Here is a 19,105-nt window from a genome sequence, read left to right as displayed (position 1 = left end):
TGATTAGAGCAAGTACATCCACGTTGACTGCTGCTGAGCTGCACTGTTTGCCCAGTATTGTGTAACAATGTTTATGTTAGGCTGCATCCAGGTGTAGGACCATGAACAGGACTGGTCTTCATTGACATATTTGAACCAACATCCTTTGCAATTTCTTCCACTACTTATCCAGTTGCCATGACTACTTTCCTGCAGGGACTAGGGGCACTCTGGCATGGGAGATTGACTAGATCTAGTATGAAACTGCAAGATCCCACACACTGTCAATGTGCAGATGGTGTAACAGGGAAAGGTGTCTGTTGGCCTTATGTGATGTGTAGCCTGCTGGGAGAAATCTGGCCAGGCAACCTTTGCCAATTAGTGAAGGGAAAATGGGAAAAGGTTGGACAAAACTGTATAGAGTATTCCCACTTTGGCACCTTGATAACCCATCATATCTAATATTTGACAGGAAGTTTTTGTTTTACCATAACTGTAGCCATTTTACTGATGCACTCACTGTACATGAGGCTTGTTCAGTGCCATCACTGTGTCAAGACAAGGAGATAAAATCCTCAAATACAGAACTCACAACCAGTTCCTGTTCCTTCTCTTAGTTCATGAAACCAACAAAGGGAAGATATTCAATTCGATGGTGTCTCATCTGGCTCTTGAAAGATTATCCAGTTAGTCTCATCCCTCTATTCTTTAATTATAGCTCTGCATGTTGCTCCTCTTCAAGTACATATTCAATTTTCTTTTGAGAGTTACTACTCCACCTGTTTCCATCATCCTCTCCAACTGTGCATTCTGAATCAGCATTAAATATAATCCTTATCTCTCCTAACTTTTTCTCTTGCCAACTATCCTTTGTGCATGTCAGTGGGAACAACTTCATCCCAACCAAAGATCCTTATAATTTTGAACACCTACATCAAATATCGCTTGGTCTGTTCCACCTGTTTTCAGATAGCACAAAGAAACCTGACACTATCAAGGGATGTTGAAACTCATTAACTCTGTAAGAGTCACAAAGTGTTCTGTACAAAAATGGAAAATTCTGGGAATACTTAACAGGTCAGGCGGATTATGTGGCTTTCAGATCAATGACCTTTCGTCAGAGTTGCCAGATCTGTTGCGCATTTCTGATTTTTTTTAATTGGAAGCAGTGCTTTGTCCAAATGTATTTAACTAAAAGAAAAGCCATGCTGAACAGTCTACATTAGACTGGGACCACACTACCAAAGCTAATGGAAGACTGAGATGGATTTATGGTTAGAAATGTGTGAGTAATAGGATCTTAAATAAAACATTTTTATTTTTATTTTTTATTTTTATTTTAGTTTTAATTCAGATTCAGCAGAGGCTCAGTGTCAAAGGTGACCTCAGTCAATACTGGCTCTTCGGTCAAGCCAGATGCATTGCCAGGATCGAAGACTGAGCCCATGGAGGTCACTGTTGACGTACAAGCTGGTAACTGATTCAGCCTGGTCATTTGAGTTATGATCAGAGGTTGATTGCCAAAGCCGAGTGAGTTTGTTTCAGTAGCTGGAGGTGATTGTCGAAGAACTGCAGGATTTCGCACTCCCTTCCACCAATCATTTTTTTAAGATCAGCAAATGAGCCAGCAAACCATACGCAGAGGAGAAGTAGGCCATTCAGCCCGTCAAGTCTGCTGCACCACTCAATGAGGTTGCACTTGATCTGAAAATCCTCCACTTTCCTACCTCTTTCCCATATCCTTTGATTCTTTTACTGATTAAAAATCTGTCTATCGCAACCTTGAATTACTTAATTAACTATTAAGCTTGATGATCAGCCATGATCACACTGAAAGGATCGAGGAGTCAACTCCCTATTCCTGCTCCAGTCTTCTCTGTTTCTAGATTAATGAACAGTCCTCTGTGGCAAAGAATTTCACAGGTTCACTACACTCTGACAGAAGAAATCCTTCATCTCTGTCTGCAGGCAAAACATGAACCACCTTGTGGGGTCCTTGTGCACAAAGCACAGAAAGCTTGCACACAGGTACAGCAGGCAATCAGGAAGGCTAATGGCTCTTACTTCAAGAGGTTTGGGGTATAAGAGTAGGGAAGTCTTACTGCTACCGTACAAGGTGCTGGTGTGACCACATCTGAAATACTGTGAGCAGTTTTGGTCCCCTTATTTAAGGATAGACATCATTTCATTGGAAGCAGTTCAAAGAAGTTTCACTACGATGATCCCTGGTAGGGAGGGATTGTCTTTTGAGCAAAGATTAAACAATTTGGGATTCTAATCATTGGCATTTAGAGAAATAAGAGGTGATCTCATTGAAACATATAGAATTCTTAAGGGGCTTGACAGGGTAAATGCTGAGATGATATTTCACCTTATGGACCATGATGTTTCCCCTCATGGGTCTAGGATCAGAGGGCATAGTCTCAGAATAGGAGTGCCAATTTAAACCTGTGATGAAAAGGAATTTCTTCTCTCAGAGGGTTGGAAATCCTTACCACAGAGAGCTGTGGGGCAGAGTCCTTGAGATAGATAGCTACTGGATCAGTCAGGGAATCAAGGGTTGCGGGGAAAGGGCAGGAAAGTGGACATGAGGAATGTAGGATCAGCCATGATCCTACTAAATGGTGAAGCAGGCTCAAGGAGCTGAATGGCCTACTCCTGTCCCCATTTCTTGTGGTTTAACTTTTTATGATTCGATTAAAAGAAAGTCACAGAGCACCGGAAATATACTTAGATATGGAAGTTCGATAATATAGATAGTATGTTTCTTCAGAAGAATAACTCACAGTCTAGCAATTACGCACTGCAATATTAAAGCAGAAAACATATCTAAGTGTTATCTCTCTGTGTGTTGTACTACAATATGCATTAATTCCTTTCTTTCAAATAGATTGATGAAAGGTAGGACTTTAAAGCTGGGTTCATGTCCCATGAAAAACCTGTAAGAAATCCTGACTAAAAGCAGAAACAGGGTCAACTCCCATAGCCCTAGCCAATTCGTGCCTAAGAGCTCTGAGAATTCTGTCCAGTGTATCATTCAGTTATCCTGGGCCCAGCATTCTGTGCCTAGTCAAAGTCTTCGGAAATCTAATGGACAAGATAATTAATTTCCGAGGGGGCTTAGTTAACCTTCTTTAATCTATTGGGCCTTTGTGATCACCCTTGATCTTCACCCTATCAAAAAGGTAGAGTGGAAATTTGCTGTATGTGTCTCTTCTAAGGTTATACGGGTGGAAGGAGCACACCTCTCGCTCCACAATATGAGGTAGAGCAAGCAGCCATTAGTTTCAGGCCCATTTCATAGCATGATCTGTGCTATACCGTTCTTCAATCTATGATGCAAACAAAATAAACATTGGTAGAACCTTATTTGCATCAATGAGTAAAGAATAAAGGATCTGCCATTATGTTATTTGTTCATAGGATGCTGGCATCACTGGCTAGGTCAGCATTTATTGTCCATCCCTAATAGCCCTGGAAAAGGTGACAGTGAGTTGATTTCTTGATCTACTGCAGTTCATGCAGTATAGAGGCACTCACTGTGTTGTTCAGAAGAGAATTTCAGGATTTTGACCCAGCAAATGTGAAGGAACAGTAATCTATTTAGAAGTTAGAGTCTTGTGAGGCTTGTAGGGGAAATTGCCTTTGTCCTTCTCGAAGATATAAGTTGGGGTTAGGAAGGTCCTGTCAGATGAGCCATGGTGAGTTACAGCAGTGAATCCTGCAGCAGGTAGGCACAGTGCTACGTGCTTCAGTATTAAAGGGAGTTAGAATTTAAGGTGGGAGTGGAGTATCAACAAGTGAGATGTCAGTGATATCTTCCTGTACCTCCACCTCAGACTAGATGGGTATATGGCCTAAAATCTCATCCAAAAGGATAGCACAGACATGGAGTCTCAGCCTGAAGTGGGACCCGAACCCATCCAATTTAAAAGGAAACCGTGCCATCAATCAAATCACAGCAGCTACCTAGAGACGCAACATGACTGCAGGTTCTTCTTCTCTGTCATAAGGGTGATGAATTATTCAAGGTGAGTTTTCAGTACTTTTCAAAGTGTTTGGGGAACACAGTGTATTCCTAAACAACCTTAAGACTTTCCTCTTGAGGCTAATCACATTGTGGGCAGATTAACCCTCTACTGGTCGGTAACCTGTCGCTGTGTGATTGTGAAATTTAGACAAGAGTTTAAAAGAAAACACTGGACAAAGAGAAATCAAGTTAAAGAAATCTTTATTCTGTCACAGGGCCCAGAAAATCTCCAAGTGCTTTCTAATTTATGTGCTGAGGTGCAAACATTGTATGTCAGGATTGTTTTTTTCTGGACATTGAGATAGTTGATTGATGGTGTTAATGGATGAATATCTCTGCTATTGAATCAGTGTTCTGACATTGGGAAGGATTACTGAGGTGTGGCCCGTCTGCAAGGGGTCATGTCCAGACTGGCTCCATGGGTCACATTACTCTGCCCATGTAGCTGGCATGGCCAACTGGGATGATTTATTGCCTTGTTAGTCACTCATCACTGGGGCAATATGCTCAAGACACTGTCTAATGCAGTGTTGAACTTTTGTACATAAGTGTATCTGTCAGCTAGCTTGTAAAGAGTATCTGTGAAACTACCAATCAACTTAGGCAGGCCAGTGTGGATAATAGCATAAGACTCTTCATGTTGGTCCACTGATTCTGTGAGGTGTGTCCCCTTTGTTTCTAAAGATGACTGAATCCTGGATCTACGAGACTGCACACTGTGTCTTGTTGCTGGCACTTCCGTTGTGCCATCTGAACCACCTGACGGATCACTGCTGGCATTGGAGATATCAGGGTGAGTGCTGGGCCTAATGCCATTGCCCACATTTGAGAAATTGGCAAAGGAGACAGAGTTATTCCAGGGCGAAAGAGTATAATTGGCATCTGTGGGAGAGAACCAGCACACTATTAGGATTGCTGAGAAAGTATCCAACAAGTGACTATGTTGACATAGGAATCAAGGAATGCAAAAGGAGGCAAGTCAGTTAGTCATACCGGTGCCAGCTCTCTGACAGCACTATCCATTGATATCCAGTCCCATGTCCCAAAACTCTCCAGCTACTGTGTTCTTCAAATATTTATTCACATCCCCCTTGAACCCAATGATAGGTTCTGTTCCCGCTATTGTAATCACATCGAGATTTCCAGTGTAGAAGTTGCTTCCAGTGAAATCGCATGTAGGCCTGGGCTTGAGCCCAGTTTCATGCTCTTCCACCAGCCTCCTTCGTGAAAATAAGAGGGGGGAGCTGCCTGTCCCTGGCGATTGGCACCTCATGACTTAAATGCTGCCTGCACCCCTTACAGTCACAATGTATTTTGGTTAAAATCAACGATCTCTGAGGACAATGGAAGATACAGGAGAAACTATTCATCCCACATAGCCCTCACCCAGGTTTCATTGCAGGAGGCTGACAGGAAGAGGGCGTCTTCCATCTGCCAGTACCAAGAGATTTTACAGGTACTAGCCTGGAAAGAGTGGGCAGAGGTGGTAAAGTATGAAGACTATCTCCCCACCAAAAGGGCTATGACATGCTTCAGCTCCTCACATTGGTGATAATATTCTAGCCCACCAGGTGCATTCCCAAAACCCCTCACTGCTCTAGCACTGATACTCTCACCTTTGACACAGGACAAGGCTTGACATTCTAACAGGCAACAGTCACAGGAAAAGGGCCAGGGTTCATCATGTGCTCTCATCTCTTGACATACTGCAGTCTGTCTTCTATAAATAAATCCACAAGGCCATTAGGGATGGCATTTCAGGATTTTGACCCAGTGACACTGAAGGAATGATGATATCTCGAAGGTAGCAGCCATGGGTTGGGAAGTTAGGCAAGTAGCAAGTGCAGAGAATGGCATTGACAGGTGATGGGGAAGCACTGCAAAGGGCCACTGTGATTGGAGGAGAGTGCTAGAAATTGAGATGACTGAACTCATTCCTGTGATATAGCCATGTTTCAGGGAAACCTCTGCACCACCCTCATTACAGATTAGGGGAGGCCTAGTGGCATTATCACTAGACTATCAATCCAGAGACCCAGGTAATGTTCTCATAGTCATAGAGTCTTAGAGATGTACAGCATGGAAACAGACCCTTCAGTCCAACCCGTCCAGGTCGACCAGATATCCCAACCCAATCTAGTTCCACCTGCCAGCACCCAGCCCATATCCCTTCAAACCCTTCCTATTCATATGCCCATCCAAATGCCTCTGAAATGTTGCAATTGTACCAACCTCCACCACATCCCCTGGCAGCTCATTCCATACACGTACCACCCTCTGTGTGAAAACGTTGCCCCTTAGGTCTCTTTTATATCTTTCTCCTCTCACCCTAAACCTATGCCTTCTAGTTCTGGACTCCCCGACCCCAGGGAAAAGACTTTGCCTATTTACCCTATCCATGCCCCTCATCATTTTGTAAAGCACTATAACAGCCTCCGATGCTCCAGGGAAAACGGCCCCAGCCTGTTTAGCCTCTCCCTATAGCTCAAATCCTCCAACCCTGGCAACATCCTTGTAAATCTTTTCTGAACCCTTTCAAGTTTCACAACATCTTTCCGATAGGAAGGAGACCGGAATTGCTTGCAATATTCCAACAGTGGCCTAATCAATGTCCTGTGCAGCCGCAACATGACCTCCCAACTCCTGTACTCAGTACTCTGACCAATAAAGAAAAGCATACCAAACGCCTTCCTTCACTATCCTATCTACCTGTGACTCCACTTTCAATGAGCTATGAACCTGCACTCCAAGGTCTCTTTTTTCAGCAACACTCCCTAGGACCTTACCATTAAGTGTATAAGTCCTGCTAAGATTTGCTTTCCCAAAATGCAGCACCTCGCATTTATCTGAATTAAACTCCATCTGCCACTTCTCAGCCCATTGACCCATCTGGTCCAGATCCTGAAGAAACCGCAAGAACTGTAGATGCTGTAAATCAGAGGCAAAAACAGAAATCACTGGAAAAGCTCAGCAGGTCTGGCAGCATCTGTGGAGAAAAATCAGAGTTAAAGTTTCAGCATTAACTCTGATTTCTCTCCACAGATGCTGCCAGACCTGCTGAGCTTTTCCAGCAATTTCTGTTTTTGCATCTAATGTTCTGTGGACCCAGGTTAGAAGCAGGCCTTGGCAGATGGAGGGAGTGCGAATTCAACAATTCTGTGGAAAGAAAGAATCCAATAATGATCATGAATCCATTGCGGATTGTCAGGAAAATCCCATCGGGTTCACTAATGTCCTTTAGAGAAGGAAATCTGCCATCTTACCTGGTCTGGCCTACATGTGACTCCAAACCCACAGCAATGTGAGTGGCCCTTAACTGCCCTCTGGGTAATGAACGTTAGCGTAGCAAGTGACACCCTCATCCCATGAATCAATAAAAGAACAAGATTGCTGCATAAGCCTGGAGGATACGCAGACCTTAACTATCAACCCTCCAGTCTGAACTCTTAAAAATTCATCCCCAAAGAGATCAATGACAGATTGGAACATTGTAAGTTTACAGAGATGACTCACTGTTTGTTCACCAAAAGCTAACACTTCTCCCTTTCACAACTGTCAAATCCAATCGATGTATAAAGAGGAAGAGGAAAGCCTTCTGAATAGGAGGCATCCCTTGACTGATGCTGTGCAGAGAGTGACACCACATGTAACTCAGAGAGTAAGGCCTGCACATGATTAAAGCCTCTTAGCTTTGGTATTGTTGCAATAAATCTCTTCTGTACCCTTTCCATTCTCCACTCTGCTGAAGTCAGCAGCACCATCTCCTCTTCGATATCAGCCGGCAGGATGCAGGCTTGCTCAGTCAATAGAACAGGAGAGTCAATCTTAAGAGCTGTGGGTTCAGGTCCCACATTGGTTGTAAGGTTTAGAGGAGACGCATGGAAAGCTTTAACCCAAAGGGTGGTGGGAATCTGAAACTCTCAGCCTGTGAGGTACAGGTAGAAACCCTCATAACGTTTAGATGTGCACTTGAAATGCCAAGGTATTCAAGATGTGGAGGTGCCAGTGCTGGACTGGGGTGGACAAAGTTGAAAATCACACAACACCAGTTTATAGTCCAACAGGTTTATTTGGAAGTACCAGCTTTTGGAGCTCTGCTCCTTCATCAGGTGGTGCTCCAAGAGCTAGTGCTTCCAGATAAACCTGTTGGTCTATAACCTGGTGTTGTGTGATTTTTAACTGAAATTATTCAAAGTTATGGGCCAAGTGCTGGAAAATGGGATGAGAATAGTTAGGTGGTCACTTTTGACTGGGCCGAAGGATCTTTCTCTGTGCTGTAGAACACAACCTCAAGTGATTTCTGCTACTGTAGCCAGCTCCCCCCATGGCCCATGCTCCAACACTCTCAGTACTGGCTGCAACATCTTCCTTCACTCACTCTCACCGACCCCCAACTGCCAACACCATTAACCCTGCATACTGTCTATGCTGCCTACTCACTCACTCACTCAGAACAGCTTCCTACCTGAATCAAAATTAATCCCCTGCTTTCATCTCTTATATCTGTCTCCATCCCATTCCAAAAGGAATAGTGCTCACAATATGGCACAAGATAAAGGTGGTTCGCATGTGGAATGAACTTCCTGAGGAAGTGGTGGATGTGGGGCACAATTGCAACATTTAAAAGATATTTGGATAAGTACATGAATAGGAAAGATTTGGGGGGATATGGGCCAGGAGCTGGCAGGTGGGACTAGGTTAGTTTGGGGTTATGTTTGGCACGGACTGGTTGGACCAAATGGTTTGTTTCTGTGCTGTATGACACTGTAACTCTATAAATGGTGGGCTCCCTGACAGTCAGCACCTTATCCCTTTTCCCAACTGCAAACGCTCCAAATGGTTGAATGACCATGTCCGTGGACTGGTATTGGAGGTTGTGCTGGACTTACTGTGTTGGAAGCCCCTAGGTGAAGGCTATCCCTCTTGATAAGCCTGAAGACTGCTGACAACCATAACAAGTTTCCTGGTTTTGTGTCTGCAATAAACAGTAAAACGGCACTGTACGCAGTGAGTAGTCAGGTAGGCTGAGAGCTCGTTAGAGCTATGACAAAAAGTGAAACTCAGAAATGAGGCCTGGTCCATTCCATGAGCTGGGTGTGAGGCCCTGAGAGCAAAGCAATACAATGCTAGTAGCTGGTGAACCCAAGCCGCAGTATTGAAGTGCAGAAGAGCACTGTAAATAGATTGGAGATGGGCCATGAGGACTCATAGGTCAGGACATGGGGAACATGTGGCTGGTGTCCATGGAACATGCCTCTCGATGTTGTTGAGAGCAAGGTGAAGTCACCAAATAATCAGTCTGATGTCGATATCGAAATTCTTGACATTTAGCTTACTTGGTAAGTTTGGTAAGGTAGAAAGATTAATATTAGTGTGGTTAGTTGTGCATTTAACAAGCAGTGATTCAACTGGCCAAGAAAGAAACTCTCCTGTCTGATCAACAATTGCATAGAGATGCAGCACTGCAAAGGTAGGCCTTACCAGACTTCTTGTCCAGTCACAACACAAAGCTCACCACTGGAAATGCCTTTAAAAAGAGTGGGCATAAGGTTTGTTACACAGCTACTATGGCGACCAATGAGAAAAGGTATCTTTACCTCCCCAAAAGGTGACTGAATCTCTGAATTGGTGATCCAGAAGCCCAGGCTAATGTTCTGGGGACCAGTGGTTCAAATCCCCACCATGCCAGCTAGTGGAATTAAAATCTAAAACTAGTCTCAGTAATGGTAGCCATGATGTGGAGGTGCCAGTGATGGACTGGGATGGATAAAGTTAAAAATCACATAACACCAGGTGATAGTTCAACAGGTTTATTTGGAAGCACTAGCTTTTGGAGCACCATTTCTTTGTCAGATAGTTATAATCTCGGTGTCCTGTGATGCTGCCCTACTAGAAGGAGCAGTGCTCCAAAAGCTTGTACTTCCAAATAAGCCTGTTGGAGTATAACTTGGTGTTGTGTGATTTTTTAACTCAGTAATGATTGATTGCTGTTAAAACCCAGCTGATCCACTCATGGCCTTTAGGGAAGGACCACTGCCATCTTTACCTGGTCTCTACATGTGATTCTAATCCACAGCAAAGTGATTGACTCAACTGCCCTCTGAAATAGCGTAGCAAGCCACTCAGATCCAGGAGATTGTCTCATGAAAAAGTAGAGAGTAAAAAAAAACACATTCAAACCACACTTTAATATTTTCCATTGGCCTCATCTATAAAAGAAAATGACTTGGAGCTTTAGCTGAAAAGTCCTTGGTTTTTAGGAACAGATTTAGGAACATTATAACAGAGGGAAATTCCTACTCCTTGTTAACATCGAATAAAATAAATTGGGGTGTGCATGTGTGTGTCCATCCACACGTGTATGTATGTGTTTTGAGTGTATGCATGCGTGCGTGTGCGTGTGTGTGTGTGTGTGCACGTGTGCACGTGTGCGTGCATGTTGGGCGTCTGTGTTTGTGGTTTGCATTCTATCGGGATGCTTCATCGACATAATAAGGTTGTGCACATTTTAGGAATTACCATTTTAATATTCCACATCAAAAAGATTGGACACAAGTTTATGTGCAGCCAGAATGTCAGTGAAGCAGATTAAACAGAGCATTTAATTTTTTTTTAAAACTACCTTCTTACAGAAGATTAAAAATTGCTGCTGATTATGGCCATGACAAAATATGGTCGGCACAGCCAACATATCACCTGGTAGTTTGCACCCAGATAAGAGGTGAACTCACACTTTGAAGTGTTATAAGGAGTATAAACCACATGCTTATAGCTGTAAGGTTTCACATTAAGGGAAGTGCCAACAAGTCAATTTAATGTTAAGGCTCCCCAACTTTCACTGATTCATTTCTCTTGCAACAAGGGAGTAAGGAATTTCATAGGCTAGGAACCTGCCAAAGCTAAAGAGGAATGGAACTGACTGAAATAACTTACACTAAAAGACAAAGAGGTTATTTTTCATAAAACAACAACTGCTGTGGGAAATAGTAAAATTTGCAAATTCTCAGCAAAATCCTCTCTCGTCCCATACCTTGTATTCCTCACAAACATTCTTAATTCAGGTTCCCTCCTTTGTGCCTCACTTAGACATTCTAATCTGCATTCCCCATTGATGGAAAGTTGGAAAAAAGGTACAGTAAAGGTAGCCACAGACACATATGTCGCCGGACCAACTTGGTAAAGAGTACCCTGAAACACACAAATCTCACTTGGGAGGTGAGTCCCAAGACACAATGTGGACAGCTACGGTTGTGGGTCAGTGCCAAGATGGATTGGAGAGAATGGGTCTCCTAGTTCTGTGACTTTGTCTCAGTTGGTTATCGCTGTTCCACTTTCTAACTCTGATATCCACTTACCCCCATGACCTCTTATGCTAATTCTAGCCTCTGCCCACACACATCCCTATGGAACCATCCTGTCCTCCCCCCACCCAAACCTACCCCTCCCCACCCCCTTACCACCTCCACAACCATTCACTTTCTATCCACCCTGGACATACCTCAGGAGCCATGCAGGAATGAAAAGGAAACGCTAACAATCTATGATTGAGAGAGTGGGTGGAAAATAACTCCCATTCATAAAATCCATTCCAAACTGTTAAGTCTCAAGTGGTTAATCTCTTCAAAAAGAATAAGCATTTCTATTTGGATCTCACATCACCACAGCTAATCATTTAATAGTCTTTAGGTTGTCCAACAAACTGAACTCAGAACCCCCTATTGTGATAACTGTAGCTTCTGAAACTCTGCCAAAGACTTGGTGACAAAATAATCCTTGGAGAACAGTCAAACTAAACAGCTTCAACTAAACTCCATTACCAGATGCCACACGTTTCCCAATGCACTGTCACAGCAATGCAACAGAGGGTCTCTTTAAGTAAAAACAAAAATCTGTTAGACAGAAGTAATATTTTTAATTTTAGAGTTAGGCATTTTAATAATTCAGATTATTGCAGCCTTGAATAGGGCTTCGGTCTACTCCATTAATTGATTACACCCATAAGTGGATTAAGGCGGCACTGCTGCCTCACAGCACCTGGGGCCCAGGTTCAATTCCCACCTCAGGTGATTGTCTGTGTGGAGTTTGCACATTCTCCCTGTGTCTGTGTGGATTTCCTCCAGGTGCTCCGGTTTCCACCCACAATCCAAAGATATACAGGTTAGGTGAATTGGCCATGCTAAACTGCCCATAGAGTTTAGGGATGTGTAGGTTAGGTGCATTCGTCAAGGTAAATGTAGAGTAATAGGGTAGGGGAACGGGTCAGGGTGGGTTACTCTTTGGAGGGTCGGTGTGGACATGTTGGGCCTAATGGCCTGTTTCCACATTGTAGGGATAAAACAAAAAAGGACCCATCCAATGTTCAAGACTGGTTCAGATTTCATGGCTGCGGGAATCATGCTGTCCTTTTCCCTTACCAGGAAAATCTGGATCGGTCATAAATGGGACTTCCTACGAGTAGCAAGTTGGGGTGGGCTGAGGTACAGGGGGTGGAGGTGGGGGTGGAGTTGGAATGGGAAGCTAGTTAGGGGGTGGAGGAGAAAGAGGGGTTGATCCTTGTGGCCCCGTGCACAAAGGATATCCCACCCACAACAACAAACAGTCTCTTTTCCTTCCTTTCCTTTCTCATCTGAGCCACAAAAAGCAACCTACACCATCCTGCCTACATCAGATGTATAATGGTGCAGGCAGTCATATTAACCTAGTCAAAAAGCTCACTAATGAACCTAAAATTAACTTTTTAAATATGGCCGTCAGACTGTCAATCGATTAGGAGGGTCAGCTCAGAGATGGGCAGGAAGATGGTGGTGGGCTGTCAGCACATGGATTTTGCTGCCTCACCACCCAAACCCCATCTCCGAAAGCATGCTCAGCCTGGGCTGCAATCTTGGCTCTCCAGTGCCACATACTTCAGTGCTGGACCCCCTCAACAACACTCAGAGCGATTTAGGTCAAGTCATTAAAATGACCCCCTGGCCTGGTCTTTAAGATAGGAGGATTACTGTTGACATAGTGAGTCTCAAAATCATGATTTCTTTGAGTCTCACAGAAACATACCTGAAGCTCCAAGTACAGCTCAATCAATTTATAGATTATGTAAATGCAGTGAAAACAGTACAGAGAAAATGTGCCAGACTAATACCTGGAATAGACGAGTTGTTTAATAAGGAGAAAGTAAGGACAGCAGATGCTAGAGATCGGAGTCAAAGAGTGTGACGTCGGAAAAGCACAGCCAGTCAGGCAGCATCCAAGTAGCAGGAGAATCAATGTTTCGAGCATAAGGCCTTCAACAGGAATGATGAAGGGTTTATGCTCAAAACATTGATTCTCCTGCTCCTCAGATGCTGCCTGACCAGCTGTGCTTTTCCAGCAGCACACTCTTTGACGGAGAAAGGCTGGACAGACTAGGCTGAAGGTTAGTAAGGCAAGAGGTTAGTAAAGCAACTTGACTGAAACATTCAGGATCCTGAGGTGTTTGCACACAGCATGTATGGAAAGGATGCTTCCTCTTGTGGGAGAATCTGGAATGAGGGGATCAAAAAGTAAGGGATTGCCTTTTTATAAAAAGAAATAAAGCAGGATTTTCCCAGAGGATCGTGAGAGCTTGAAACTCTCTCACTGAGAAGGCAGTGGAATCAGAGTCTTTGAATACTTTTAAGGCAAAGGTGGATAGATTGTTGGCAAGGTGGGAAAAGAACTGAGGTTAGCATCAGATTAGTCATGAGCTAATTAAAGGACAGAGTAGGCTCAAGGGACTGAATGACCAATGCCTGCTCTTAACCTGTATGTCCCAAACATTACTTGAAGGAGGACAGTAGATCCCACCAGTGTCATGGCTAGCATTTTTCTTACCCAACCAATATCACGAAATTCACACACCACTGATTTATTTCATTGACTGCTGGAGGGATCTTGTGTGAAAATTGCTTCCTGTGTTTACCTCTGTTGTAACCGTGACTAAACTTCAAAAATATTTACTTGGCTGTGACACACTGAGTCATACTGAGGATGTGAAACATCCTCCAAAACAAAAAGAGAATTTTTGTAATTTACCTTTGAATCATCAGTGTAAGCGGGTCATTGTGTTTCTGATGCCAGGTCGAACTCACTTCTGCACATTGTAAATAGCACCATGCTAATCCCCTTCTCTCAGACTACTGCCACTCCACTGGAGGTTTGACATGTTTTACCAATTCAGCAAGTTTGAATCCTTTTCAAAATCCTGTCCCATCCAAATATGGTTAACTAATTTCCTATTCCTACAATCCACAAAATACATCGTACTTCCAACAAACTAAAAGATTTATCAAAAAGCATGAGAAATTAGAAGCATTGCCCTTTCTTCTCTCACCAGGGAAGCTAACTTCAATTCGTGAACCAACTATTGTTGTCTCAGCTTGTTAACCCCTCTATTACAAAGTATTTACATATTTACAGGGTTTAGAACCGATAACAACCAGTTAACTCAGGTCAGTGTTAATACTCCCAAATTTGCTGTACTAACAGTTCATTTTATTTTCCCAAGCATCAAATGTAGCTACTTGTAAATTTTACATTAAAGACTAAATGAAGCAGAGCATTACAACTGGTGATGCTTGATATTCTTGTTGTGTTAAGAATATGTTGGCCTCTGCCTGTTCTAAATTAGCTTGGCATTAATCTCCATGTATGCCTTTTGCTCCTACCTTTTTGACAGAGTAGTAACTTGGTCTTGCCTGTTTACCACTTTGTAATTTCTGATGACTACCCCTTCTGAAATGTAAAATTTAAGCTTCAAATCTTTTTCATAGTTCATTCACCTAACCTTTTGAATTAGCAAGAATAAAGGGAAAAATGACTCTAAGACAAGTGGTGCGCTGATCAAAACTGACCGATTCCCCTCTCAATAAAATGATAAGATTCTATTCACTTTCCGAATTACTCGCTGTGCTTTTTGTGACTCATACATGAGGAAATCCAAATCTCTCCATCTCAATGCTCTGCAATTGCTCGCCATTTAGATAATAAGCTTATTTTTTAAGCTTCCTGCCAAAATGGACAATTTCATATTTTCCCACATTATACTCCATTTGCCATATCTTTGTCCATTCAATTAGCCTATAGCTTTTCATATCTCGTTGCTCCCTCTTCACAACTTACCTTCTCCCTTATGTTGGTGTAATCAGCAAATTTTGCAATCATACTGTTCTGTCCTCTTAAATCATTTATTATCTATATAAACAGTTGAGATCCTAGAACAGATCCCTCAGGGCACACTATGCTTCACATCTTGCCAATCTGAAAATGACCCAATTATGCCTGCTGTCTGTTAGCCAGCTAATCTTCTTTCCTTGCCAATCTTCTGCTTCTTACACCATGAGCTATTATTTTCCACAATATCCTTTGACGCAGCGCCTTATTAAATGCCTTTGGGAAATCCAAGTACAGCATTTCCACCATTTTACCCTTGATTCACAGCATGTGTTACCTCCGCAAACAAAATCTCTAATACTTTGGTCAAACATGATTTCCCTTTCACAAAATCATGTTGATTCTACCTGATTACCTTGCAGTTATTCGAAAGTCCTGCTATAATGTCATTCTTAATATCTTGACTATTTTTTCCTCTGACAGATGTTGAACTATCAGGCCTGTAGTTTCCTGTTGTGTGTCTTCCTCCATTTTTGAATGGTGGAGCAGATTGGAAATGTCAAATGGACTAATCCTGCTCAGAAGTCCTATGCTCCCACACTTCACTGAGCCACAGCTGAAACTAAAAAGGATGAGGTAACGTGTTTGGGTACCTCAAATAAATATTGCTGAAAAGTTACCTTATATTGTAAAACCATTTCAATGCACTTCATTGTTCTTAAAGATTCTGAGTAACACTCATATTCTGAAGAACCTGAACGCCCAAGCCTTCAACAATGCCCGAAAAAAAGAAAGATCAATCTGCCTAAATTTCCAATTCTACTATAGTTCCAAAAAAAGATAAGCAATGTTGTCTCTGCTGGGATGCCTAACACTATTTTTCAACAATGCAAGCATTCTGGTCAAAAGATTAAGGTCACGCGATTATGATTTTGCTAAGATCTAGCAATTTGTTTTCTGCAAATACCTCACACAGTTTAGCTTTCCAAGCAGTTGGATTAATGTGGGAGACTTGTGCAAGATTTTACCTCAACACTGATGACTGCTATTAGAGAAAAATGAACCAGCAATCCTTTTTCCTGGATGTTCTCCACTGTAAACATTCAACTTACGTACAGTCAAATATAACATCCTACCATGTGTAGGCACAAACTGTACTCCACATTGTCAGTTTCACATATAATCAACATCATTAATCTCATTTCAGCTCTTTGCATTGGGTAGTACAGATGTTGGCACCAATTCCACCGAAACATTTGTGTAAAATTCTGGTCGAAAATCATCATAGTGTTCATGCACTAAATCCTTCCATTATGCTTCTTTGCAAAATAATTTCTCAAAGCATGAAGCTTTTCATGCGGTAATTACGTAGATCTATTGCTTCCAGCATCAAAGCAGCCCAAACATGTCCTAAGTACAGTGACAAATTACTTTCTACAGTATCCTAAACCTTTGAAAACAAACCAGCTTGGCCCTGTTTGCTCAGCACAATTTACTCTGAAGTGGAGTTTCCTGTTCATCAAGGTAAAGGGAAAAATTAATTTTTTTTCATCTATAGTGCCCACTGTTAAGAGCGAGCACTTTGGATCTCCGCACAGTGTTGGCAGTTACAGAACTAAACAACTCTTTTCAGACTCTTAACAAAAATGTATTCACTGGAAATTAAAACCAGGAGGGATAAATCAATATTGCTGGTTTTACACCAGTTTCCCCCCCCCCCCCTCTCCAGAAAGGTTAAGCTTGCCTCTACACTCTTACAAAAGCAAAATACTGGAAATCTGAAGGGAAGATAGAAAACAAAAGGGGAGAAACAGGTTTCACATTTCAGGCTTTTCATCAGAACAATTCTGACGATAACTTATTCATTAACCTGAAACACTAGGCCATATTTTAATTTTCAGTTCAGCAACAGTATGGAAGGTAAAATAATGCAAGTGCCCTTCCTGCAGCTAACTTACCCACCCAGTTCTGGCAGGGATTTTACAAAGAGGAGGGCAAGGCCTGGGCAGCACCATCCATTCCTACTCCTGACTAACCCTTAAGGGCTGCCATTTCTGGGCAGTGGGAGGTGGTCAGGGGAGAGGGAGGGAACATTCCAGCAGGTTAGTTTAATCCCTGGCTCCTTTTGACAGTGCAATCCCACCCCCATCCTCTGAGATCTCCTCTGTCACTATCTTCCTCGCACACTTGCCCTCTGCTCCTGTGGCACAGCTCAGGGCTGCCCCAGCTGGTTCTTCCTCCCCAGACAACTAAGGCTGAGGCAGTCATCAGGGGTGGGTAACCAAAATGCAAATGAGAAGTGGGCCTTTCAGCCCCTTAGGCCTGTTCTGCCATTCAAAGAATGGTATCTGCTTGTGTTCCAAATCCCACATTCCCCTCTACCAGAGAATCTATGTTTTCCTTTCCCATCGAGAATCCATCTCTCCTTTAAAAATCTTAGTGATTCACCCCACCGCCACCACATTCTGAGACAGCAAATTCCCAATTCCCACAGCCCTCAAAAGATAAGAATGATCCTGATCTATTTTAAAAGGGTGATCGCCAATTTTAAAAACAGCGCCCACTTGTTCTGGACTCACCCATACATGTCTGCCTTATCAACACCATTATATACTTGTGATACTGTAAACTCAAGTCCAGCCTGTCCAATCCTAATTCATAAAATATCCACCCATTCCAGTTATCAATCTAATAAGCCTCCTCTCAACTATCTCCAATTCATTTACATTATTTCTTACATAAGATCAAAACTGCACACAGTACCAATGATGTGGTCTCACCAATGCTCTGTGTAACTAATGCATGACATTAATGTGCAATTTCGCTTGTAATAAAGAATAGCATTCCATTAACCACTTAATTACTTGCTGTACCTGCATGCTAATGGTTTTGTAATTCACTTCAGAATCCTGCAGTCATTCTCCTTTTAAGTAACACACTGCATTTTTTAAATGAACAAAAACTGAAATTGCTGGAAAAACGCTGCAGGTCTGGCAGCATCTGTGGAGAAAAATCAGAGTGGAAGAGCTCTCAGTACTGGAGAAAGGTTACTAAGCCCAAAACGTTCACTCAGATTTCTCTGCACAGATGCTGCCAGACCTGCTGAGTTTTTCCAGCAATTTCTGTTTTTTGTTTCTGCTTTCCAGCATCCGCAGTTCTTCGGGTTTTCTCTGCTTTCTTATTCTGCCTGCTGACATGAACAACTTCACATTTGCCCACATTATATTCCATCAGCCAGATTTTCTTTTTAACAGAGTATCCAAACAGGATAGGCCATTCATCCAGAGTGACCTGGATGGGTTAAAAGGTCATTCTTCATTGTGAAAAGGCAGAGCGGTATACTACTTTGAAACCCATCCCTAATACATATAAATATATTAATACATAATACATTGAAAAGAAAAAAACATATTTTCTCTCTGTTCTGTTATGGTCACTGGTTGAGAGAGAGAAAAAAACACTGAAAACCAACCACTGAGGGAAGATTACTAACCAATTGGAAACAAATGGGTAACCTGGTGGGCATCTTTGAGACCTATTGATGAGCCTAATTCAGACTGCTTTAGATGAGCACCCAAAATTCCCACCCAAAACAGGCTCTTTAAATTAGGATCTACACTAATTATTGAACTCCAGTGCTAACTTTGATATACAAGTGGGCAGTCAATGCTGTTCCCCATGTCCCCTACCTGCCAATTGGGTCTGAGCTGAAAAGAAAAATCGGGAAATCTGATGTCCTTAAATTTTTGGCTTGATTGCTAGGTAACAGAATGACGACCCTGCAAATTTGTCAGCCAGGCGTTATGCCTCTTCTCTCCCCCTGAGGAATGCTTGGTATTTAGTCAATGCCTGCCAAATATATCCAAACAAGGTCAGGTTTATGCTGGGTCTTCTCTCTCACTCAGCAGTTAGCCAAGAGAGCCCATGTAAATTCAGTGCAGTTAATTGGTTCATCTCACTATTGTTGGA

The 19,105-nt window shown here is 42.6% G+C and overlaps 1 protein-coding gene across 2 annotated transcripts in view; it reads right to left on the bottom strand.

Annotated features, from left to right (window-relative positions):
• Window positions 1-19,105, bottom strand: part of LOC122558377 (fibroblast growth factor receptor-like 1) — a 172,067-nt gene that overhangs the window by 6,958 nt on the left and 146,004 nt on the right. Inside the window, exon 5 of one of the 2 annotated variants that reach the window (XM_043707006.1) lies at window positions 4,194-4,891. The exons of the other annotated variant lie outside the window; for it this stretch is intronic. Coding sequence (XP_043562941.1) covers window positions 4,500-4,891 — 392 coding nt within the window. The 3' untranslated portion in view covers window positions 4,194-4,499. Of the gene's footprint in view, window positions 1-4,193; window positions 4,892-19,105 lie in introns of those variants that run through there. 2 annotated transcript variants of the gene reach the window in all.

This window comes from Chiloscyllium plagiosum, chromosome 1 (assembly GCF_004010195.1).
Source record: "Chiloscyllium plagiosum isolate BGI_BamShark_2017 chromosome 1, ASM401019v2, whole genome shotgun sequence".
Classification (NCBI taxonomy): Eukaryota; Metazoa; Chordata; class Chondrichthyes; order Orectolobiformes; family Hemiscylliidae; genus Chiloscyllium; species Chiloscyllium plagiosum.
Note: the sequence above shows the minus strand (reverse complement) of the source record. Positions and strands in the feature narration are given on the sequence as shown.